The following is a 26350-nucleotide window of genomic DNA, read 5'->3' as shown; positions in this document are numbered from 1 at the left end:
ATATTTCAGTGGCCAGTCTTTGAATTCCACTGTGGATGTCCGTTTCCCCCTCACTACCCCCAGAGCCCTGAAAACAGGCCAGTGACCTCAGCTAACGCCCTTCGACACCTCCTCTGCCCACAAGCTAAAGGAGACGGGGAAGGCTGAGACAACCCTGGCCACTGCCCTGCAGAGGCAGTCAATACAGCGGGTGAAAAACTGCACAGCCTGCCAATAAGACCAGGAGATAAACGCTCTCTAAGACCGTCCGCTGGCTGACAGGAACCCCCTTCCTATTGGCCAGCAGTGGCTTACTCTCTACCAAGCATTAGACAGGGGGAGTGACATCCCATAATGCACTGAGCTGCAATGCGCTGTCCATCACTCACAAGTCTCGAGCATTCAAAAGATGCTGCTTTCTGCGCTGAAGTAAATCGATTGGTTAAAACCTGTGAGTCACTGGTGATAAAGCTTAGTGGCTCCACCCATTTTGGAATCTTCCATACCTGCAGAGCACACCTCCAATTACGTTTCAGCTCAACACCCAGCCTTTTCACAAGAGAAGCTCTTCCATTCGTGCCTCCATTCTCCAAGCAGCAGCAGCAAGCATCTTTCAATTATAATCCACTGGCAGCTGACATAAGATTTTTATTAAATAAAATTTAAATTTAAATGGAAAAAAAGAAAAAAGGCCTTTATGAAACATGTGAGAATTCACACCTTTGCCCTCTTGTGTGCCGTGTGACACAGAGAGGTGGTGGTTCTGACCCGTAGCGACCCACACTGGACACTAAAGTCAGTGTCCGCACCGGGCACAGACATTTTTTGCCTTTCGATGCAAGTCTAACATGCAAAGGCTTTTTTTTCCACGCAGTAATTAAGAGGATGGGCTCCGGTGCATTTCTATAGCAGACAGTGCTATAGCTGAGAGGGGAAAAGCACGACGAAGGCCTTCGTTCGCAACTCAAGCTACAGTGTAAATCATCTACGGGGATACAGAGGTCACAAGTAATTACCGGATTTTTTTTTTTGTGCCGTAGAATAATTAATCGCACCAGGCAGTGGAGTACGTCGGGCGCAAACCGTCCAGCGTCAGAAGAATTCTGTTACTCGCAAACGCAGCCGGTGCACAAAGTGCTGCAGAGGAGCCCTATCTGCAGCGGGACATCAGGCTGCAGACAGATGGTGGGGTGAAGCCATGCCCCCCTCACCCCCCCCCCCCACCACCCCCCCGAATGCCTGACCCAAGCTTAATGGAGACAGAGCTCTGCTGTCCAGACACAGCGTGAAAGGATGCAGTGCAGTGTCCCCTGCTGCTGGATAAAGCCCTTCTGTGAAAGGAGGGAGCCATTCCGACGCGTACAGACCCCTCCCCTGGGAACGGCCGACCACCCCTGCCACTGCAAACTCAGTCGCCGGTTCAGACAGACCGTGTGCTCGACCTGCTTTCGGTCGCCACGGTTTCAGCCGCCAAAGTCCGCAGCGGTGACCGTGAACAGGGCATCAGATGTAGAAAATGAGGGCTAAAAGCCACTTGTGGGACTTCGAATGACCTAAAATTTAAATTTCACAGTTTGGCTTTTATACATTTTTAATTTTTTTTACAGATGATGTCCTACAGAAGAATAGCAAGATTCAGCCTGGCTACCCGCCTAATTTTGTGAAAAAGTGCGGTAATGCACTGGAGTAGCAGAGCCGCCTACGTGTTTAGTTTCCAGACTTGCCGTAGGAAAGTCAGTCTGAACACGGCGTTCGCTGTCCTCGGCGAGCGCAGTCCCGGCGTGCTGGCGTACGTCGGAAGCAGCAGGGGAAAAATAGGGCACAGATGTGTCCTGAGTTTAACTCAGTCTCCTGGGGGGGGGGGATCATGCTTCAAGTCTCAAGAGCATTTGCTGCACTGTTTGTTGCTTCAAAGACAAAACTTTTTAATCTAGCAAAAAAACACCCTCCAAAAAAACACTGCGACCAAAAGCCCGTGTCCTAAACCGCACTCTGTCACCGCAGTACCATAGATGTCTGGACTAATAGCAGTGATCCAGCTTCCTGTGAACCCTATTACAGCACACACTCTGCCATTGAGGCACCACAGGTGCTCAAAGCTGCATGTACAAAAACATGCATTAAACCAAATCTGAGTGTTCAACCATGATTGCAAGCATTTACCCCGAAAGGTTACACTTCCCATAGTGTGCAGATCTGCACATGGAAACTGTGGAATAAACTGAAATAACACATTTTTCTTCAAGTACATGCCACACTACTCTGTTGGAACTGCAACAAACAATGACATTTTGACTTTTTTATAGAAACAGAGAACAAGAGATATTTCTTCATAGACCTTCAAAGAGCTAAGGATGATGTGCCCGTCGACAGTGATACAGGGTCACCCTTCCCTGACAGACCGCTTTCTGAATGCACTTTGAGCCGTTCCACTTCAGAGGAACATCCATTCCACACCAACGGACAGGGCAGCAAACCCTCCCCCCCTGTCCTCCATCACCGGCCATCTGGTGTCACATCATTCCTCAGTGTCATAATGTGACTCCGCTGTAATACCGCAACATGGTGCCACTCTCACTATCATTCGGACACGCACCCGGGTCTGACCGATTCCAGAGATGTTCTTTTCACTCGCGACACTGCGTTGCTCACATTGCAGCCCAAAGGTTCCACCCCAGCAGTGTTCATACTTAAGAGTACAGAAGAAAGCAAGTGCTTTCAAAACAAGGATTAGCAGTATTATCATCAACATTCTTACATGGTTCTTATTCTAACCAGTATCGATGTGCACACATTTTGCCAAAACCAACGATTCTCTAAGGACAGCCCAGCCTTGCTTTCTCGAGAATATTCAGGAAGCTGTTGTCCCTGGAAAGCTTTGTCAGACACCAGAACACTTTGCAAAAGACTTTGAGGGAATCAGAACGTTGCTTCATCTCATTAAACAAAGCGCTAACCACTATCTCTACTTACGCTATAAAGCTGGACACCTAAGCTACAAAATCAAGTTGATCGTTTTCAGCATTGGCTAGGTATTCTCCACCAACAATATGAAAAAAATCAACTAATATTCAATTTCAGTTCAGGATATCACATGTGACCAGAGGGGAGGCACGCTATTGGACAGGAAGGTAAAGGGGTTTTTTTAAAGAGGGGGGGGCGGGGTTTCCAAGGGGAAGGGGCTGACAGAGCGCCGTCCAAGGGTGCACTGGGCCCGGTGCGCCTAACCCAGCACGCGCATGCCGAGCGGAGCGTTGGGGACAGGACGGGCAGAGCGTGCGGGAGTGTCACCGGGCGTGATGGACGAGCCCGTCGCCTCGCACCGACAGAAGGGCGTCGACGCGGCCCGCTGACTAAGAGCCTCCAGTTCCAGCCCAGAGCCAGCGCCCCGCGAACATCTGCTCCTGGGGCTCAGGAACGACCGCGCTAGCCACGGTCAGCATTGAAGAGCCGGATCCCAATTACCAGAATTATCCTTATTTCGTCAAAATTAGGAAAATAACAATCAATCAGGATGTTTCGGCTGGGAAAAAAAAAAAAAACAGAGCTGCACAATTTTTCACAAAACAACAATTCCAGTAATGTGGGCTAACAGATGTGTAATTACACCGTTTTTTGGGTTCGCTGGCTGACAAATGGCATTGTTTTGCATGGGGACTTTAAAATCAGCCTGGCAGCCCTGGTGTTGTGGCAGTTGTGGAAGCAAAGGCAGCCATAAAAACGCACAGGGATTTGGCATCCGTTATTTGACATTGCCACACCTGGCACAATCACCCGAAGCACCTCACCTTGCAACTAACCGTTTTTAGAACTTCAGATTTACAGACACTGTGCATTCACACTTACTAAGTGTGAGCACCGGTGTTCAACATAAGTCTGGTTCTTGTATATTTATTTTCAAAAGCTTGTTCAAGGTTGGACGGCATTTGATTTCTGACCCGTCATCTTTATTCTCACCTCATTGGTTAAGGGATACTGGACTTTTATACGGCTGTTATTTCAAACAGTTCTAAATCAAAGAACTACAAGTTATTGAAATTTGAAGTGGTGTAAAAAAAACAACTAGTAAAGACTGAGTGGAGGTTCAACAAGCGTGAATCTGCAGATATTGCAAACACCTAAATCAAAAACCAAAAAAAGGGAATAAGAGAAAAGATTTCCAGCCTCAATCTTAATAAAAGTGATATGAAGAACATATAAGAAGATATAAAGTTTGGGAAGAAATACATATCTGCGGACACAGCAGTATTCAAGGCCTCCAGCACAACTCCGAGCAGAGAAAAAGTATGCTGGCATCAGCGATTCGGAAGACCCCTGTCTACCTTGGTGTGAGCTTGGCCAACTGCTTGTCATCTACAATAGCCTCTGTGTACACACGTCTCTTGTAGCGGAACTGGGGGGGAAAAAAAAAAAAAACAACCCAAAATCACACAAAACCAATTGTATTGAGAAGTTATCTTGAGTCTTCCCTCCCTTTCCCAAAGGGTCTCTCACGAATAAACAGAAACCACATTCCCCCTCTCAAAAGGTTGCGCAAGTCAAAATGCAAATCAATTCTACAGCCTTTTCATAAAAAACACAACGCACACACTCCACAGACCCTAAATAATTCAGCGCAGAAGACATAAAAACGGACAGCAGCCTGTCAGAAACCCGTCAAGAGGGCAGGGAGCTGATTCACAATACAGAAAATAAAATACGTGAACATTCACAATCAAGCCAGACCCATAAAACGCAACACGCACAGAGGACAGAGGAAAGCAGGGGCCCTACACGGCTTCTTTTAATAAGCATGTTAAATGAGGGGAACCGTCGCTCTCTGTGCACAAAAAAGGTCTGATAAATAATGCGTACCGTTACAAAATCAAAAACACCTCAGCGGCTTGTTTTATAGCAACAGGGCCGAGGGCAAGCAGTATTAATCCAGCATGCAAGCTCGCGCCAAGCGGTTACAGGTCGGAAATGTGCAACGCATCAGTGTGCTGCTGTGAGCTTCAGAGTCATGAGCAATCAAGGTTATTTGTGTTGAACGGCAAACCTGATTGTTTAAACAAACAAGTAAAAAAAATAATAATAAGGAATGAGCTGCGGGGTGGGTCATTCGGTTAAGGCACTACGCTGTGGTGCAAGGTTGAGCCCTGCAGTCAAAAATCCTTTCATCAGTAAAATGTTATGGACTGGCTCTTTACACCTGGCCAGCGACTCATCTGCATACATCTGACTAGCTGCATAATCCTTTGCATGCTCGACCCACATTAAATCCCCCTGGTCGTCAGTGTAAATGAGAGAATCGACTTCTGAATCGACCAACCTTGTTAAATAAAAAAAAATACAAGAATCCTCAGACCACAGAGGAAAATTATGCTAAGATTTATGCTAAAATATTGGTTGTCAAGGCATGTCATTCTGAATGACATACGACATTATGAGCAGAATGCAAATGAAAATCATGCAGGTCTTGAACAAACTGTGCCAGATATGATCATCATAATCTCGATGGTGCTCAGGCAGGTACCGAGAGGGACACCGCATGCTGTAATGAACAATCATTTTCCACTCCTGTCATGATCCTTCAGCTTTGACAAAGAATGATTTGTGTTTCACTGAGGCAACGGACCAACGTCCGGGATGTTCTGCCTCTTGTGAAACGAGGACCCGTCGAAAAGACACACCGATGGGAAGAGTCGACACCTACCTCCAAGTACGGGATGGGGGCGATGGCGGGGAGGGGGTACTCTTTCAGCAGACGCTCCTCGTCCAAAAACTTGCCGGCTTTGCCGTTGTACGCCGGCTGGAAGAGGCCGTAGTTCAGCACGTCCTTCAAGCTCTGATTCAGAGTACATAGGATGCGCTGCTTGGAGGACCATATGGGGGCTTCTATGTTGAACTTCATGCATTTCTAAAACACAACGAGAGAGAGAGAGAGAGAAATCATGGGTCATTACTATTCATGTGCATCACTTCCATTTGCCTGTCCTCCACACCCAGCCATTAATGACATGCAGATCAGGAGGATAAACATTAACAAAAAGGTAACTCTTAACCTCGCTGAAATTTATAACCACTGTGAAGTGTTGGGTGTATTTTAAAATTTATTTAATTTTCTTTAAATTTCATGTTTTTACAGGACACATTCTTCTCTTGTGCAATGTGGCGTTATTACGTATTTATGATACTGTTTGTGCGAGAAAGAAAGAAAGAGAGGGAGAGAGAGAGAGAGAGCGAGAGAGAGAGAGGGCGGACAGATTTTTCCCATAATAAACACCACTGGTGTCTTTTAAACATTTATGATACAGTTGATGCAGGTGCCTGGCTAGGTAACTAGTACACGCTCGAGGGAAGTGTACATTCCCTGGGTGAGCAACTACTGTGAGACACAAGAACGATACAGTTAAGGTAAGTGTGAAGCCCTACAAAACCACATTACACGGACGCATCCATCTTTGTTCCACCAAGCACTTCCGCACAACTGACACATGGTGGGGGTTTGTGCTACTACAGTCTACACAGGCACAGTGAGGTGGTCTCTGTCCCTGTAAGAGCTTTAACAATGTATGTAATCACTGTGGATTTACCAACGCTCCACCGTTCGTTTACTGTGTGCATGGAGGGGTCCTGATATTGCCTTTTTCCTGTTGTGTTCTTATATCAAACGAAATTGTGCATTCCCAGCAAGGAAGCACACCACTACAGACACATGAAACGAAGCTGAGAGAGAGCTTGCATCGCTTTATGAAAGGAGAAAGACAGGACAAAGTCTTCAAAGAAAAAGAAAATGACAGATATTTTTCAAGAGAGCTCTCATCAAAAGAGAAAAAAATGATGGAAAAATAAGAGTTGAGTGTGAGATATTGCCCTCAGTAAAAGCCCAGGTTTCATCCATTTAGCCAGAAAAGTTTCATAAATCCAACCACCAATTCAATTTGAAATTTTACCTCTTTGGTTATTTCTCCATTGTGTGATTGGGCAAATTATGACAGATGCATTGAACCAGAATCGTTGACGCTGCATTGTTTGGTGAATAAAGTTTACAGGGCTGTTCACATAAAAGCAATGAAATACCAACATTCCAGTAAGACCTTCAAAAATGTGAGCGATGTAGCCTTGGTGGCAAACACTGGATCTGAATTCTCTAGCCATCCCCAGACTAAATGTTTGGAAAATAACACAGGTCTATCCACAAGTATTTGGACAGTGACACAATTGTTGTTGTTTTGGCTGTGTACTCACTGGATTTGAAATGAAATGACAAATATGAGGTTAAAGTGCAGACTGTCTCCTTTCAATTTGAGAATATATACTGTACATTCATATTGGGTGAACAGAGAAGGAATAACAGCCTTTTTTAAACAAAGGCTAATAAAAAAGTAGGAATTATACCGTAAAATAAAAAAATAGGTGTATGGAAGTTTATGAAAGAGATCATTAGTATGCCTCTCAAAACTGTCCCAAAAGGAAGATGTAATAATAACACTAATAATCATAAGAACAGCAAGTATAAGAACAGTAGTTGCACTTTCTGTAAAAAAAGCAAATAATCAGTAAAAAAAGAAAATGCACAATTGTGTTACATAAAGAAAATGAATACTCGATCGCACAATACAATTAGGAAGCTACAAGGTGCCTATTGGAAAGTGCTCTGAACACAATTATGAAAAACACTAAAAACGGATAAATAACCAGCCAGTAATTTCCAGGGCAATGGAAATGTTCTTTGGGAGATCCAGAGGAACGGCACGTAGAACCTAAAGCGCATTTTGTGTCAAAGGAAGTATTGGGCTAGTAAATGGATGCAGGACAATCAAAGTTACAGAGAGTACATTTAAAAAGAAATTCAGTTTCTGTTAAATTAAGTCATTTTATGGCCTTACTTCAAGGAAGGGGGGGGGGCTATAGCTTTCCAACACCGATGCCTTTTACAAAATGAATAGAAGCGCTAGCCTAAATAATACAGGTACATTCCAGCTTTGTTACCGTGTCAGGCTTTGGGCATTGTTATGAAAGGCAATATAAACAATGTCTCAGTCCGGCTCAAATTTCTTTAAAAAAAGAATAAAATTTTAAAAAACGCCACGCTGCTTACAGTTCTCGTCATCCCACCGACTGCAGGGCAATTCATGAGCCGTGCGCTCGTGCATCACAGCCGACAGAGTGCAGCCTCGACCTCGCTGCTGCTCCGCAAAACGGATGGCGGCTCAAAACGGACACGGAGCCACATAAAGAATCAGCACCATCATAAGGTAACAGCTGTGCGTTCCAAAAAAAAAAAAAAAGTCCTACTAAATAAATGTCATAGGAGAAACACCGGTCTCGCTCTGAAGTGAGTGTTGGGGGAGGCTGGTTAAACAGTTCCTGTTGTTACATTTCAGCCGTACGTTCTCTGGACCGATATCAATCTTCCACGGTCTATGTTGATATGCGCAGGGTTTTTTTATCGCCTTCCATTCCAAAGAGCATTAATTCATCTTTTAGAGCCTAAACTGTTGCTCCTCCACAGAGCTATGAAACAAGCGTGTCTTGTGTGCGTGATATACGATGAGAGATTCGCCCAAGCGCGGTTCTGCTGAATAAAGTATAATGATGGAGAGGCCATTACAGATGCCGCTGACATCACAGTTACCGGTCACAGAGGGAATGTCGCAGATTTCATTAAACGCTGGCAGGCCTTTTCCGACGCTCGTTACGGTTGGCCGGCTCCTCCCCCTTTCCGCGAATCCTTCGGCCGGGCGGCCTTCTGCGCGAGCGCCCCGTTCTCCCCGGGCCGAGCCGCGTCAGCGCGCATTCATAAAATATATGAAATACGGCTCAATTACCGGCGCCACCCTTCTCTGCAAGCATCCGGCGCGGCTTCGGCCCGGGAAGGAAGTAGTGGCGGCAAACCCGGCTTGGACAAATATTAATCACAGCTGACAAACGGGAGCGGGAGGAGGAGGAGGAGAGCCGCATCCTCGCGACGCGACAGGCGCCCTCGATCATAAACGCACAGAGGCGGGCCAACGGGACGGATCTGAGAATCACAAACTCCCAGGTCCAATCTCAGGAAGCCCCACCACTGTACCTCAGCCTGCATTTTGACCACACAACCAACTTTTCTTTCCCCCTTTTAATTTCCTTTATGGCTTTCTGGTCAGCCAGGAGCACTTGCGGGGACACTTTCAGGTTATGTCCAAATCAGAGCCCTATCTACTGTGTCCTGTGTACTAGCATACTGTGTACTGTTTACTGCACACTATTAGTACACAATGTCTGCAGTATAGAGAAAAATATCCTCCATACTATTTACAACTATACTATTGAAGAGCCGTAAAATATCCTGCCCTGGCAGTTGGCATTTAAATCTTGTGCAGCCATGCTCACATGTCATTGTTGCTGTTGTTCAAGGAAAATGTCAGCAAAGTTGTGCCTCATTTCAAAGTGAAACTCCATGTCATATTTATGGGACCAAAATGTTTGTTTACTTCCTGGAAAGTATACTCCCGAATGTACTCACTGAAAAACTGGAAATAAGTATATCAACCGAGGATTTTAAGTACGAAAATCTCACCTACTTAACAACCTTCTCACCCAGTGCAGTCAACAAGCATACTAAATAGTATGGATGGGGCTCCGAGCCTTAGACACAGGAGTTATGGCCTATCTGACCAAAGTCCTGGCTGGTTTTATTTTGGTTCAATTATAACAGGCTGCTGCAAGCTGAAATATTCTCACACTGCAGTTCAGGCATTTAGTTTGTCTCAATTCTGTCTTCTTCATAGAAAGCAATAACCTGCTAGAGCCAGAGCAATTAAAAAGCAGTTTGATTTATGTTCCTATGGCAATCCTCATTAAATAAACTCCCAAAACAGGTACAGGCTGTGGAAATAGTCCTGTTGGGTTGTAGCTAAATGATTAATCTTCCCTAATGCCCAATGTGTGTGTGCACATGCACATGTGTGTTTGTCCCTATGTTGTGTGTGCTTGCATGTGTGTGTCTCTGTGTGTGTTCGTGTGTGTGTATGTATGTGTGCGCATATGGATGTGTGTGAATGATTGCCATTTCATTTTCAGCACTAGCAGGAAGAACATATCTTAAAAGGTGATGTATGCGCGTAGTTAAAACAAATAAATAATGCATCAAAAAGCTACACATCTGTGCGTCTCTCCAGTATATCTCCATTTCCATATTTCAGCATTAAATATACACCGGCAATGAAACATGCTTTGCAGACACTACCATTCCGTGCACTAGTGGGGTGCTGTTTGCAGTGGGTGGGCGGGGGGGGGACAGATTTATTTTGGGGTCACACTTCCCCCCCCATTGCTTGTATCACCTTCCTTTGTATGCTGCTGTTTATACTTGCCTGGGAAGCCATCACTCTGCACAAGTATGTCATACCCTCCCTTACGGGCAATTCCCAACCCCACTGTACCCCACTGGTCCCTCTTGGCCGTCCGTACAAAACTGAACAAAAGGACATGCATCATTACAAATATGTGTCTCTGTAGACATGAGCGCAACTGCAAACCCGATAAATCAGATATTGCATGGCTTGCATGGTGTATATCCACATAGATATTTGCTGTATTATCCCAGGGTCAAGGAATCCAATGTTTCCCCAGTAAGCTCTGTAAGGTTTTCTCATTTTTGATTTAGTATTAAAAAAAACTTATCTTGTGTCTAACAAGAGTGTCATTCAAACATTGCAAGTCAGGGGACAACTGAGGACGAGGAAACCCAAAATGGTGCGTGCCAACTTTGCAGAGCAAGGCTAGAGACAGCCTTGTCTTTAATGCCTCTAACAGTGGGAGCAGAAAGGAAGCATGCACCTGCCATTACAAACCCCCCCGAGAGGGATTCATGGAGCAGCTCCATGGGACTGGAGAGCTAACTGCTGCTGCTTTCACTTCCTCCCTCCCTCCCTCCCTCCCTCCCTCCCTCCCTGTTTCTTTTCCTCACACTTTTTCTTTTCTCTTCCTGTCTTTTTCCGCCTCTCTCTCTCGTTCTTTCCGTTACGCGGGCAGACGGGCTTGCCCCCCCCCCCGCTCTGAGAAACCGATCTGCTTCCCCCCTCGGCTTTAAATCAGCCGGTGTAATGAGGGGCGTAAATCTGGACGAGCAAGAGGGGACGCACCCTTAGCGGGGACCCTGCGCGCTCTCTGCTCTTTATCGTATCCAGGGCAACGGGCACGGTCACAAATGAGCACTGGTAAGGGCACAGCTGACAGTTAGACCCATTTACACAGTACAGACCCAGTTACACAGTATAGCCCCAGTTACACACTATAGCCCCAGTTACACAGTATAGACCCAGTTACACAGTACAGCCCCAGTTACACAGTACAGCCCCAGTTACACACTATAGCCCCAGTTACACAGTATAGCCCCAGTTACACAGTACAGCCCCAGTTACACAGTATAGACCCAGTTACACAGTATAGCCCCAGTTACACAGTATAGACCCAGTTACACACTATAGCCCCAGTTACACAGTACAGCCCCAGTTACACACTATAGCCCCAGTTACACAGTATAGACCCAGTTACACACTATAGCCCCAGTTACACAGTACAGCCCCAGTTACACAGTATAGACCCAGTTACACAGTACAGACCCAGTTACACACTTTGGACCCAGTTACACAGTATAGCCCCAGTTACACAGTACAGCCCCAGTTACACAGTATAGACCCAGTTACACAGTATAGACCCAGTTACACAGTATAGACCCAGTTACACAGTACAGCTGCAGTTACACAGTACAGCCCCAGTTACACAGTACAGACCCAGTTACGCAGTATAGCACCAGTTACACAGTACAGCCCCAGTTACACAGTATAGCTGCAGTTACACAGTATAGACCCAGTTACACAGTATAGACCCAGTTACACAGTATAGACCCAGTTACACAGTATAGACCCAGTTACACAGTACAGCTGCAGTTACACAGTATAGCCCCAGTTACACAGTATAGCCCCAGTTACACAGTATAGCCCCAGTCACACAGTATAGCCCCAGTTACACAGTACAGCCCCAGTTACACAGTATAGACCCAGTTACACAGTATAGCCCCAGTTACACAGTACAGCCCCAGTTACACAGTATAGACCCAGTTACACAGTATAGACCCAGTTACACAGTATAGCCCCAGTCACACAGTATAGCCCCAGTTACACAGTATAGCCCCAGTTACACAGTACAGCCCCAGTTACACAGTATAGACCCAGTTACACAGTATAGACCCAGTTACACAGTATAGCCCCAGTTACACAGTATAGACCCAGTTACACAGTATAGCCCCAGTTACACAGTATAGACCCAGTTACACAGTATAGCACCAGTTACACAGTATAGACCCAGTTACACAGTACAGCCCCAGTTACACAGTATAGACCCAGTTACACAGTATAGACCCAGTTACACAGTATAGCACCAGTTACACAGTATAGACCCAGTTACACAGTACAGCCCCAGTTACACAGTACAGCCCCAGTTACAAAGTATAGCCCCAGTTACACAGTATAGACCCAGTTACACAGTATAGCCCCAGTTACACAGTATAGCCCCAGTTACACAGTATAGCCCCAGTTACACAGTACAGACCCAGTTACACAGTATAGACCCAGTTACACAGTACAGCCCCAGTTACACAGTATAGCCCCAGTTACAAAGTATAGCCCCAGTTACACAGTATAGCCCCAGTTACACAGTATCGCCCCACTTACACAGTATAGCCCCACTTACACAGTGTAGCCCCAGTTACACAGTACAGCCCCAGTTACACAGTATAGCCCCAGTTACACAGTACAGCCCCAGTTACACAGTATAGCCCCAGTTACACAGTATAGCCCCAGTTACACAGTGTAGCCCCAGTTACACAGTACAGCCCCAGTTACACAGTATAGCCCCAGTTACACAGTACAGCCCCAGTTACACAGTATAGCCCCAGTTACACAGTGTAGCCCCAGTTACACAGTACAGCCCCAGTTACACAGTATAGCCCCAGTTACACAGTACAGCCCCAGTTACACAGTATAGCCCCAGTTACACAGTATAGCCCCAGTTACACAGTACAGCCCCAGTTACACAGTACAGCCCCAGTTACACAGTACAGCCCCAGTTACACAGTATAGCCCCAGTTACACAGTGTAGCCCCAGTTACACAGTACAGCCCCAGTTACACAGTATAGCCCCAGTTACACAGTATAGCCCCAGTTACACAGTGTAGCCCCAGTTACACAGTGTAGCCCCAGTTACACAGTACAGCCCCAGTTACACAGTACAGCCCCAGTTACACAGTACAGCCCCAGTTACACAGTATAGCCCCAGTCACACAGTTTAGCCCCAGTTACACAGTATAGCCCCAGTCACACAGTATAGCCCCAGTCACACAGTATAGCCCCAGTCACACAGTATAGCCCCAGTTACACAGTATAGACCCAGTTACACAGTATAGCCCCAGTCACACAGTATAGCCCCAGTCACACAGTATAGCCCCAGTTACACAGTATAGACCCAGTTACACAGTATAGACCCAGTTACACAGTATAGCCCCAGTTACACAGTATAGACCCAGTTACACAGTATAGCACCAGTTACACAGTATAGCCCCAGTTACACAGTATAGCCCCAGTTACACAGTATAGCCGCACGTTTGTGCGTGCAGGTCTCCACAATGCCTGCATGTTGTGTGTGTTGTGTTACTTTCGTCTGTGAATGTTCAGCGAGAATGTGTGTGTGCTGAAGAGCTTCGGTTCTCGCAACCAACAACCCTCCGGTTGCCAGATGACCGTTCTACCTCCTGAGTTAATGAAGGTTAATATTAATGCTCAGACTGGAAACTCCTACTGAGGGGTTCAACTGTAAATGAGACTTCAGGCTCCACTGTTTACAAAACCAGTTAAACATCTCAGAGCATTTAAGAAGGGCTCAGCACAAAAAAAACTTTACGGCCAATAATCTTTACGCAACACGCGCTTTCTCCTGGCACCTTGCCCTGTAATGAATGAGGTGAGGAATCCATGACTCCAAACGCTCATTACCGAGCCCACTGGTCAACGGGGCCCTCGTTTATATTCATTCACTCGTTCACGCTACCCGAGACAGGTGATATTTTTTTACATTTGCTTTCCATCAACACAGTTTGACAGCGTATAAGCACCTTTCTCTGGCATATAATAGCTGTGTTATGTCTGAGCTAGAACATGCAAACCTCAGGTTATAATGCTAGTTTCTACCCAGCAGCTACAGTGCTACATTGTCACCGCTAATGACAGGATACTGTTACACATAACCTGAAACAGGGAGGTTAGATAAACGGTTGTTTGTGCTAATACAATGCTTTTTTCTTTTTTGAAAGACGACAACAATACACGGTTGTGCATCAATTTCTTTCCTTACCCAACAGAATGTATCTTATCAGCCAAACAATGAGCTGTTGAACAATAGCTACAGCTTTATCTTCACTGGGTAGTAACTGGGATTCTCTCAGTCTTTCTTTGGCTCAGGGGAAATCTGAGCGCAGTGCATGCTGGGTAAAAATGGCCAAAAAACGAGCCCCAAAGGAGAGCTTATTAAATCAAACGGGAAAGTGCTGTGTCAGCACAGAACAGTGGTGTGGGAAGGGAATCGGTGGCCTTTGCTAAATGAGCGTGGCCTTGCAATCACTCTCCGCCGGTGATGAAGATAAGAACACACAGCGATGAGGGGACAAGGCTTCCAGCTCCATCTAGGCCTCCCATGGCATTTACCTACAGACTGGAGAGCATCCAGCACTGTGTCAGGCCTGGGCCTCAACGCCCTGCAGCTAATTTACATCGATGCCCCCCTGTTCTACTTACCGAACATCACCTGAAATGCTGTATCTCAATAGTTCAATAGTGAATTTGGAAACCTCCCCCTTACTCTACGTACCCAAAGGAGTCTATCTTATATTAACTTAAATTTCACATACAGACACACACACACACACACACTCTTTTCCACCCTTCTTTTTTCCCCAATTTGTAAATGGCAGTTGTACCTCTTGTTGCCTGGCTACACCACCCATACCGACATACTGCAAGTTGGCCCATAACTCTTTGACACGCTCGCCCTCAGGCCAATTACTGTTTCCCACAATTCTTACTACAGGACAACCGGTGTCAGTCAAACGATGTCTCAAAACCAGCCAGGTGGCCCTTTGCCAAGTGAGCCACGGGAGCAGGGAACTTCACCTGCAACAACAGTACAAAATGAACCGCTACATGACAGCTGTCCAGAGTGGCTACGTTCAGTAAATACTAGCGAATACAGCGCCGTGCTATAAATAGCCTAAACGTACAGTGGCCTGACCAAACTGTCAACGGTAAAATGTCAGACATCCAGAGAATCCAGGGATGGCACCGCTCGAGAGCACGGTGAAGTGAGATTAAAAACTCCTCTCCGACAGGGAGGTGTTGAGGTCGTGCACCCCCTGACTCCCCTGGGGGGGGGAGCGGAGCAGAAGGTTCCGGAACATTTCAGCTCCCCTGCAGAAAGGTGCCTTCGGCTTTTAGAAGCCAGGTCTCGTCCGTCATTCACTGCTTGCGAAAAGGTCTGCAAAAACCCTGCCCAGGGTCTGTATTTTATATTTCCTGTGAAATTGTTTTGATTTTAGTGCTGAGTGTAAAAGCACTTTGAGCTGCATTTTATGTATGAAAGGTGCTGTACAAATAAAGTTTATTGTTATATATTTATTAGAAAACATAATCTAATCCAATCATTTTAAGTGGCAACACCAAAGCACAGTAATAAGCTCAGAGCTGTAAACCAAATACAGGACACCAGCTCAAGCTCATATCATTAAAGCTAACATTTTAGGGATAGTTGTCATATCATACAGGATATGGACACTGAGAAGCACACACTGCCAGAGTGTGAATGACAGCAGGGGTGGGATTAGGAACTTCAAAATTTAACTTTAAACTGTACCAAGATCCTAATTCATCTCCCGGCATTTCATTAGGTCTGTGAAACTGGTCTTCCTGCGTCTGCGAAAATGGACAGCAAATATAATAATATAACCTCCCCGTCTACTTCCCAGCACAGCACTGACCATTAACACCCATCAACGGAAAGGCCATTTAAACCTGCATAAAGCAGGGAAGCTGATTTCACGCACGGCTTCTGACAGGGAGCAAGTCCTTGCACAACAGTTATAAACGTGCGTCAGATTCCTTTTTTTTTTTTTTTGCGAGAAATATAATATAGTTTTGAGAGCGAGACACATTTTTCGCATCTGGCGGTTGAACACAACAGACGGTGCAGGCTGACCCCCAGAGAGGTTTTCCACGCCCAAGCGGGACCTCATTAGAAAATTTCTTAATGCCGGTTTTCGACAACATATCTTTCTCACCGACTATCTTTGCCTCTTCGGGAAAACAATTAGATTATTTTTCAGGCCCATCTTCATGTCAAAAGCTGTCGATTCATACGGTACTCTTCAATACAGCGCTAAAACACGCTCCTTGTCTATTTTTTGATATTGCACCCCCCCTCCCCCCGGATAACTCACCCCATGATAACTCATTCTAGTCGAGCTGGCTTACTGTGAGGCTCAAACACTGGAGAGTGGGCGTGATATGATTCGCGTATGCACACCGAACACAAATAACCTGTATGAAGTTTGTTCAGTGTGTAACCCAGTTCAACGTAAACTGCTACCCGCACTGCTAAAGAACAAACGTACCTGTCGATGTGACAAACAGCGCATTAAAGCATGTTTTACTACGCGCTGGTATAGGTACTGACGATTTCGTTTCGCTGTGCAACACCCCGTGGAAAACTCACGCCCCCCTTAAACCTCGCTGAGTTTAGATGGGTCCCTGCATGCCGTTAGAGGGGGAGGGGCAGTTACTGTTTTTATTAATGGAACGTGTCGCTCGTTACCGTTTACCCTCACCTTCCTGTATCAGCGATTATGACAAAGAGGATGCGTTTCTCTTCGATAGGAGGCCAAGCTGTAATTGGCTAAGCTACTTCCGGGCTAGTCCTAGAGGTTCCACTCTATATAAATACTTTTAAATAATAATACATTTTAAGTGCCACCGTAAGGTTACTGCAGGAGAGCTGCAACGCTGGAGGTGCGTGATGTGTCACCGGGAACAGCTAATGCATCCGTAACCACAGCAACATTGGCGGTCTTCACCCCACAATCCCCTGAGGGAATAAAACCCACAGTGTGAACATCCCACTGACATTCAGACATATGACATAGCTACGGTCCGACCTAGAACTGCAAGGCACTGCGTGCCCTCCATTTAACCTTCATTTATACGGGGTGGGCTGCCTGAGCCCACCAGCTACAGCAACGCCTTGCTAATGCCCCATCCCCTTGAAAAGAGGGGGGGAAAAAAGTCTGGATTTTACAGAGTAAGATTTTCAGTGTTAATTAAACTCATATTGGACTCATATGCATAGGGTTTTACATCCCCCTCCATATTTAGAACACGTGCATTTGTCCCCCCCCCCCCCCCCCAATAAAAACATGAACGAAGCATTTCCACCAAAAATTGGTGCAGAAAAGGCACAAATTGGTGCATAAAAATTCACCAGAATGCAGGAAATTACATGTTTGACGCTCAAAATTTCCTGGGGGAGGACCTCCAGACCCCCCACTTAATGTGTGCCCCCCCCCCCCCCCCCAATGTTCAAAGGAAACCTACGCCACTGCTCATATGTACTCTGTTAGAGCTGAATTAACACTGGACATGGTTCCTGTCCAGCTCCCTCGCTGACTCACCCTTCCACTTCCTGAGCACGCCGAGCGTCCGTTCCTCCCCCCGTTTCGGTGAGCCCCGTGTGAGCTGCGCGGGACAGGGGGTGAAATCCGCTGTGACACCGGCCCCGCTCGACTGAGACGGCCGTCCGGTCACGCCTCCCGATCCCAGCGAAGGGACCGTCAGGGGGTCATCCGGACCGCGGCCGGACGGGCTAAACCGATGTGACACCGCGACGCCGCCGATTACTCAGCGCTCATTTCCCACCGTCCGCCATGCTCCTCTTCCTCACTCACAGTCAGCCCCCCCATTCCCCACCCCCACCCCCACCCGACTTGAAACTCGAGAGGACTGAAATGTTTTTACCGTCCAATTTACTCAAATCGTAACTGTGGCGCAACACTACCATTATAACAATTACTGCAAATAATATTTCATCAGACAGTCCAAACCAATGGAACCTGTTTATAGATTTAAACAAAAATTAACAAAAGAAATGTCCAGGAAACCCCTTATGCTGATACCTAAACCTAGTAAAAAAAAAATTGGGGGAGATAGTTTCAAACTTCAGAGACAAAATTCAAATGAAAGGTATTAAAAATCAGATGCAAAGACGACAGCTCAATAAAACACATTTCTTTGAAAGAGAAATCATTTCTTTTTAATGAGCAATATTCTTGTGTTGAATTCCATCACAGTCACACATTATGAATTTGATATCATGATGTACTTCATCTGGTAACTGAAGGGAATTAGTTTGAATTAGGGGAATTTCGTTAATTACAGGGCAAGGAAAAAGGTTCTAATTTATGGTGAAGAGCAATGGAACACATTCTGGTATTGAAAATAATGTTTAGTAGGTGGCAGCAATGATTTTAATTCCCACATTAGAACTACTTGTGCAGAGAGAATTATCTATGCTTTTACACAATATATTCATTTTTCCTGATTTTGCAGGCACATTCAAGGAGGCAGAACAATTATGTAATGAAAAACTTCAACTCGAAACAAAGCTTTTAAATTCAAAGTGGAATTCATATTCTGTTCCCTCATTTGCATACACAGATATCCTAGGGCATTTAAAAAAAATAAAAAAATAAAACCTTCTGTGAAACGCTGCGTGTGTTGTTATTTTTTAAATAATAAACCGCACGCTGGATTAATTGTGCACTGCACATTGGTTTCCACCCTACAGAGAGTAAAAAAATTTGGTCTGCTTTGTCAAGATGCCTTTGTGTCTCTGGGGTGTTTTTCTCCCTCCTCCAAATTGCCTTTTTTTCTCTATTTTCGATAAACACGGGGTGTGCGATCTCCCTCACTGCTTATCGCGGTTCCTCATATTTTATCCCAGGAACCCAGCGGTGCCTCCTTCCCAAGGCTACAGTGAAGGATCAGGTCGGTGAGAGGAGAGCGAAAATGATTCCATTACTGTGTCTGGCCCTCGGTGCTTCACAGAACTTCCGAAAGACTGCAGAAGACACCGAATGGCACTACAAGCCCATAGACCCAACCCCCCCCCCCCCCCCGCCCCGCCCCCCCCCCGCGCCCCCCCGCCCCCAAGAACTCAAACCTTAATCCTCTTTGTTTGGAGATGTTTATGTAGAAGGGGACAATAGTGTTAATTGAATAATTGTGGCTCTCTGCCAGTCAGAAGACATGTTATGCAGTCTGTTTAATGGTGTCACTGTGTGCCAGGGGGTACTGGAAAACACTGCCAGTCTATGCCAGTTATTGGAGCACAAAATTATGTTTATGTTTAGGGTTTTCATCCTGGTCTTTGGAAAAAAATGATGAAAGTCTGACTACTCATTTGGTATAGGCACTCAGCGTGAGCACAGGCCGAGCCCTGTAGTGCACTGTGCAGCCTGGGCTGTGCTGTTGGCTATGTCTGAACGCAAGCCCACAGTCTACGGAACACAGCTGACTGTGTGCTGGAGTAAGTCAAACAAGATTTTCGGGTTACCGCTACTAATTCCTCCTAATGATGAAACAGCTGCCTGTGGGAACCAAGTTGTCAACAGTGAGAGATGCACCACTCGTCAAATAAGCATTTTTTTATTTTTTAAACTACCTTCAGGCATGTCTTTGTTTTTTGTTTTTGTTTTAACCTCATCAGTTGTTATTTGCGTTAACACATCTCTATCGGTTATTCCTGTTACGTTGGGTAAAACATCACGTTTTCTTGCGTATCATGTGGACACATGTACAAGTAGCTGCTGGCAAAGAAGGGGGGGCAAATAAATGAATAAATAAGCACTAGCTCTCCTGTAGTACTGTATGACCTGCGGTGTATCTGTATGCCAGTTCTTTAGCTGCTCATTATGGGTGTGCAGGTGTGGGTTGAACAGCCAAAACTACAGCAGCCGTGCTAATCCTACACTGGCTAGAGAAAGGAGTGACTCTTCAACCACACTGAGGCTCAGACAGCACAGTTACAGAACAGACAACTATGGAGCCACTAAATCAGACGACAATACATTAGACTACTCAAAGACAATACCTAGCTATGCATACATAAATACAATGATAGTAGATGGATGCAGAACGGGATGATGCACGAGGATCATCTTTTTTAAATCCTAGGCAATGGATCTCAACCAAATGGTAAATGGTAAATGGACTGCATTTATATAGCGCTTTTATCCAAAGCTCTTTACAATTGATGCCTCTCATTCGCCAGAGCAGTTAGGGGTTAGGGGTTAGGTGTCTTGCTCAAGGACACTTCGACATGCCCAGAGTGGGGTTTGAACCGGCAACCCTCCGACTGCCAGACAATCGGTCTTACCTCCTGAGCTATGTCGCCCTAGGCAGGTATGTAAAAGGACTGTCACCACAATGCAGGGTGGCAAATCAACAGACAGACAAACACATCAGAAATAATGCAATGCCCAACAGCCTTTGATTTTCCTCATCCCGGCGTTTTGGTCGCCAAATAAAGGAACTCACAAATTCATAAATGAAATTCATAGATGAAAGCAAAATGAGCAGAACTAGGACTGAATGGGCATGTATACAATTTCTATTTGCGGGCCGCTCAACGAGCTGAAGGACAAAGCTGCTGTTTCTATATAGGTCCCTCTGCGGAGGTACAAAAAGCTGTGTCTTTATTATACCAGACTGATGAAGGCAATAAGAAACACCAGGCGGGGTGGATTACCCATAAACCTCAGCGCAGTCAGCACAAGTCACGTATTTAGATTAAATTAATTAATGACAGCGCAATGTAATTATTTCGGTTTGGCGCCAAACGGATCTGCTTCGGGTACTTCTGTGCACGCGCCAGTGTGCACTAACATATTAAACAGGGAGCACCATACATCTCCCCTACTAATCAGGAAAAATATAACCGCCCCCCCCCCCCCCAAGTACCTAGAAGCAGATCCAAGTAACAGGTGGATGCTGGGTGGTGGAGGGAAGCGCAGCATACAAAGAGCAGCACAGGAAATGAGCAACACTGGAGACTGGTCTGACTGTCAGCTTAGCACCATGATCACCAGCAGTGATGCATGTGATTGGTCGAGTATGAGCACATGTAGTCATGCGTGTATGTGATTGGTCGAGTATGAGAACAAGTAGTGATGCATGCATGTGATTGGTCGAGTATGAGAACATGTAGTGATGTGTGTGATTGGTCGAGAATGAGCACATGTAGTCATGTGTGCATGTGATTGGTCGAGTATGAGAACAAGTAGTCATGTGTGTATGTGAGTGGTTGAGTATGAGACCATGTAGTGATGCGTGTATGTGATTGGTCGAGAATGAGAACATGTGGTTGCTGAGGCCGACCAATGGTTGGCTGCAGCGAGAGCTTCCTGACCGAACTTGCTGTGCGCATTTCATCCGTGGCGCTCATGTCTGGCTAGCTCGTGGGTGAGCATGTCGCTATCCAAGGTCCTGAAACACTCCCAAAGTTTGGGAGCAAGATGAGCTGCCAGTAGCCAGAGGGGGTAAAACAGCCCTCTGTTCCCAGCGCCACAGGTGCTCCAAGAAAGTCAAATTTCAGATTCTCCAGCTGCAACACCGTAAACCAGTGACGTGCCAGTGGGGTTTCAAACAGCTGAAAATGGCCTGAGCTCTTTTGAGCTCGTTACTTTCAGTAATGCCACCCGACCGTTGCGATTTGCTGGGGAGAGCACTGACTCCTTTGCTCATCTCTCTGCGCTCTATGCACGTCTGAATTTGTATTCATTTGATTACTGATGTGTCATATGATCCCATTTGGGGGGGGGGGGGGGGGGCACATGAGTAAATAAAACATTAATGAATTATTCATCCATTCATCCATCCATCCATCCATCCGTTCAAATCAATTCATTCTTCCAACAGATCAATGACTGACAACAGATTGTAGCTCCATCTGTTAAGATGTCTTAGGGTGGGGGAGAGATATCTCTAATCTAGCTTCTTCAGATGAGCAAACATTGACAGCAGCTACTTGCGTGTGCAGTATTTCTGACCAGCACAGTCTTCTTCAGGCACAGGCGGTTAAAGCCCATATTGTTCATTCACTGCCTGCCTGTATAGAAAGCTTGTTGTGCAGCATTTTTCCATTGCAATAAACAGACGGCATATTTTATGTCACCATGAGCGTGCCGAGCGCCTTTCATTACTCAGTTTATACCCTTGTGCCTTTTTGCAAAGCGCCACCTGACTCCACCATTTTGACTGCGCCCAGCGCCAGCTTCCCCTCCCGGTAAAGAGGCCCATTACCGTATCGCCCGCCGCACCAGGACCCCAGTCTCTCTCTCTCTCTCTCTCTCTCCTCATCGCAATTCCTCGTCCGCAGGTCACGCTGAACTGAGAACACCTGATGGCATTCGAGAACAGCTGACCGACGCTGTCGCGTTGTCCTGAAGGAGACGAATGGAGATTCAGCACAGTGCCATTTGTGCGGCGTCAAATCTGATGTGCGCTCTCTCTCTCTCTCTCTCCCTGTGTAGCTTTCTGTAGCTTTCTATAGCTCTCTCTCTCGCTCGCTCGCTCTCTATAGCTCTCTCTCTCTCTCTCTCTCCCTGTGTAGCTTTCTATAGCTCTCTCTCTCTCGTTCGCTCTCTATAGCTCTCTCTCTCTCCCTCCCTGTGTAGCTTTCTGTAGCTTTCTATAGCTCTCTCTCTCTCGCTCTCTATAGCTCTCTTTCTCTCTCTGTAGCTTTCTTAGCTCTCTCTCTCCTTCTCTCTGTAGCTCTCTCCTTACATTGCAGGCATTTGGCAGACGATCTTATCCAGAGCGACGTACAACAAAGTGTGTAACCGAAACCAGGAACAAGTGTGTTGAAAACCCAAGAGGGAAGTACAGTTCCAAGTGCAGTTTAACTTGGACCCTGTAGGTCTCTCACTCGCTCTCTCTCTCTCTCTCTCTCCCTTGCTCGCTCTCTATAGCTCTCTATCTCTTTGATCACATGCGCTGTAAAAGATTCATACCAATATTTCATTAATTATTGCACAGAAGCAGCACCAGGAGAATTGATACGGTGATTAATGTTCTCCAGATTTAAAAATAGAGATTTACACCAGTCTCACATGAAACTTAACAAAAAAATAATGAGCTCTTAGCAGACCTACTTATCTTCAGTTTATTAATTACATTCTCTGGCTTACATTTTGGATTATTCAAATTATGCAGTTGCGTATTTATTTTTAATAATTACAGAAGAGTTACATTGTGCAATGCTGGGATAAAGATCTACAAATTTCAGATAAGAAACGGTTTGCACACCCTTAGGCAATACAGATACCACGGTATCCCTACGCAATTTAATACACTGCAGTATATTGATGGCTGTTTGTCTTCCCGCTATTGTCAAGACTGAAGCGTAAAGCATACCTGGGAACTGGAAAGCTATCCTTTAAAAAAAGGACTACTACTAGTACTACTACTGCTGCTACAGCTACAGCTGCAATTACTGCTACAGCTGCTATAGCTACAGCTGCAATTACTGCTACTGCTTATCCAACCACAGAGTATAGAAGACATCTGTAGGATTCGCCTGTAATTCACTCTACTCGCTCTGTTCAAGACAGAAACACAGACTTACAGTATATGTACAGATAATACAGCATGAAGCAGACCTACGGTATGTACAACTACCCAGCATTTCCTAAAATAATAGAACAGCCCACATAAAAAACCCAGAGAGCATTACTCATGTTCCCAGCAGTCCTTGCAGAGAATCGGGCCTGCTTATTGGCTCGATGACTCAATCTATTTATAAATCTGAAATGATGCAGAAGAAAGATTCATGCTGAGGTTTTTTTTTTTTATTTATTTATTTTTTAGACCCGTTTGCTTTGAAGTCTAACTGAAATGTTACTGGTTTATTTTCAGTCGTGAGTCTTGTGCTGCACACACGTGCACATACTAATCAAGACCATCTACTCGAAAGCATTCTCCAGACGTTACGCACTTTATCTTTATGTGGGCCACCCAATCAGAAAGGAGGCGTGGTGTGCTAGCAAATCATCCATCTGCAGAGGTGGGGTCACCCTTACTTCTGCTAGGGCACTTAAAGTACTGGGGATATTTCATCCTATACAAATTATTGAATTAATAATTGGACCAACCTGCACTTAGGTGATCATATAGTACGTAACATATGGCATTATTTCATTACCCAGGACACAGAATAAACCACGATGTGGTATTTCAGGGTTCAGTCTATTTCCTTTCGCAAAGACTGTGTTTTCTGGTACAATCTAATCCTTCCCACAATGCACCGTTCCAACAAAGCCCAAAAAGTTGACAAATTGGGTGAATTTTGCACTTGTCACCAGGCTTAAAATGGAATGAGAGCAGAGCCCTGCCTTCCCCAGCCCCCCATACAGATGGCGTGCGCTCAGACATGATGAATATGCAGGCGACCAGCACAGTGTTTGGCAGATTGGGGGAAAGGGGTGTCTGGAGTTTGATGGAGTGTGGTGAGGACGGCCATTTTCTGCCTATGCTTTTCCATTACCACGTTACCGCTCTCAGAAAAGTCCCCCCCCCCCCCCCCCCCCCCCAATTCAAAACACCCACCCCGGAGGACTCTGAATTAACAAAAAAAAAAAGAAAACTCTTATCATGATAAGGTGTCCTCTTTGCATTCTAATGGGGGTGCTATCAAAGCACTACCATCGCTCCACTGCCCCCCCCCCCCCTCCCCAATCCTCCAAACCCCCCTCGTCCCACCTCCCCGCCGCCCCCCCGCCCCCCCCCCCGCTCTCCGCCCAGTTTCTGGAAGCTCATTTCATGCAACATTCTCCCCGTCTCTCTGGCAACGGTCCTGAACTCCGGGATTCCTCATCGTCATGCAGGTGCGCGCCTCCTGCGTGACGGGGCGCTTTTTTTCCCCCCCCTTCTTTTTAACGCGTGAAACAGAATCGGTTATCTTAATGCCTACCGGACCCGTCGGGCTACGCTCTCGGGAAAACAAGCATATCTGCACAAAAACCCGACCGAAGTCATTTTTTTGCCTTCTCCTCACAGCAGATCTCAGGGGGTGAAATCCCCCAGACAGAGGTGGAAAGCTGTGCGGGTAACTGAATTCCCAGGTGCACAGGTAACACAGGTAACGCAGGTGCTTCTTCTGCGCGCTTCTCTTTGATGGCCTGGTGCAGACGACCCCCAGGCATTGCACCGCGATCGATTCACTACGAAAAATATCACGGTGAAATATCACTCCCGCCACGCATCGATCAACCGCTGAAATGATTATTCTTAAATGTTAACTTACTTTGGCTTTTCCTGTGCGTTGACTTCCAAGTCATTTCATTGATCCCTAGTTCCTGGCACAAACGTTTGATGTAATATTCCCAATCAGATGCATAAGAATGTCAAGCTCATGTGGGGCTCGTATATTCTAAACAAGGTGCACAACTTCCAACCTCTTTTCATACTTTTTTTGCTTTATTCAGACAACGGTAACTGAGTGATGAAGTTACACCATTGGTCGGCCGAGTTATGATGTAACAACATTGGTCGGCCGGATGAAGTGTGTTAGGTCCAGCCATGGGCTAGGTTTTGACCTGGTCTTGTTTAAAAATAGGACCTGACAGAGTTTTGTACTTTAACAAATAAGAGGAAATATAAACAAGTAAATGAAGAGAAAGGGAAAGCAGGAGGACACAACAAAGTGACGAAGAGCAGCCTCGCCCTCCCGTCCGTCCCGCTGGCCGCGGTCCAAGCCCAAAACCGCGGAGTCAGACCGAGCCGGGATTAGGCAGGTGCACATGTGCATATGTTCCGCCCTTAATTAGAGCATCCTGGAGGAGCGCTTCTGAGCATCGACTTCCTCCCTCTTAAGCTTTCTAAGCCCGCCAGACGCTTCGCGGCACATCTCGGTCCCCCGCTAAATGAGGAAACGGAAAAGGGCCGGAATGAGAGCTCTGTTCGAAATTCTCTTTCTCTCCTGACGCTGTAAGAGAAGGAGTGTGTCGTCCCCCCCCCCCCCCCCCCCCCCCGTGTGAGAGCCCGGGTTTCGATTTATTAAGTCACGGCGAGCCCCTGAACAGACGAGAAAAATACATTTCCCAGTAGCAACGTCTTGATTGTGGAAGAATACCAAGCGCAATAAATTGCTCGCAACAAACCCCAGCCAATGCGTCCTAATGCCCCTCGGTCATAGTGTAACAGTTTTCCTTCCCACAATGCACCACGCTGCAAAGCGTTCATATGAGAGA

The 26350-nt window shown here is 46.1% G+C and overlaps 1 protein-coding gene across 1 annotated transcript in view; it reads right to left on the bottom strand.

Annotated features, from left to right (window-relative positions):
- Window positions 1–4297: 4297 nt before the first annotated feature.
- Window positions 4298–26350, bottom strand: part of LOC118231855 (SH3 and multiple ankyrin repeat domains protein 3-like) — a 115383-nt gene continuing 93330 nt past the window's right edge. The window contains exons 4-5 of the mRNA XM_035426174.1: window positions 5675–5878; window positions 4298–4372 (exon numbers count right to left, since the gene is read on the bottom strand). Of these exons, the coding sequence (XP_035282065.1) occupies window positions 4298–4372; window positions 5675–5878 (279 nt within the window). The remainder of the gene's footprint in view (window positions 4373–5674; window positions 5879–26350) is intronic.

The sequence above is a fragment of the Anguilla anguilla genome, chromosome 7 (assembly GCF_013347855.1).
Source record: "Anguilla anguilla isolate fAngAng1 chromosome 7, fAngAng1.pri, whole genome shotgun sequence".
Lineage (NCBI taxonomy): Eukaryota > Metazoa > Chordata > Actinopteri > Anguilliformes > Anguillidae > Anguilla > Anguilla anguilla.
The sequence above is the reverse complement of the archived record's forward strand: the minus strand, read 5'-3'. Positions and strand labels throughout refer to the sequence as shown.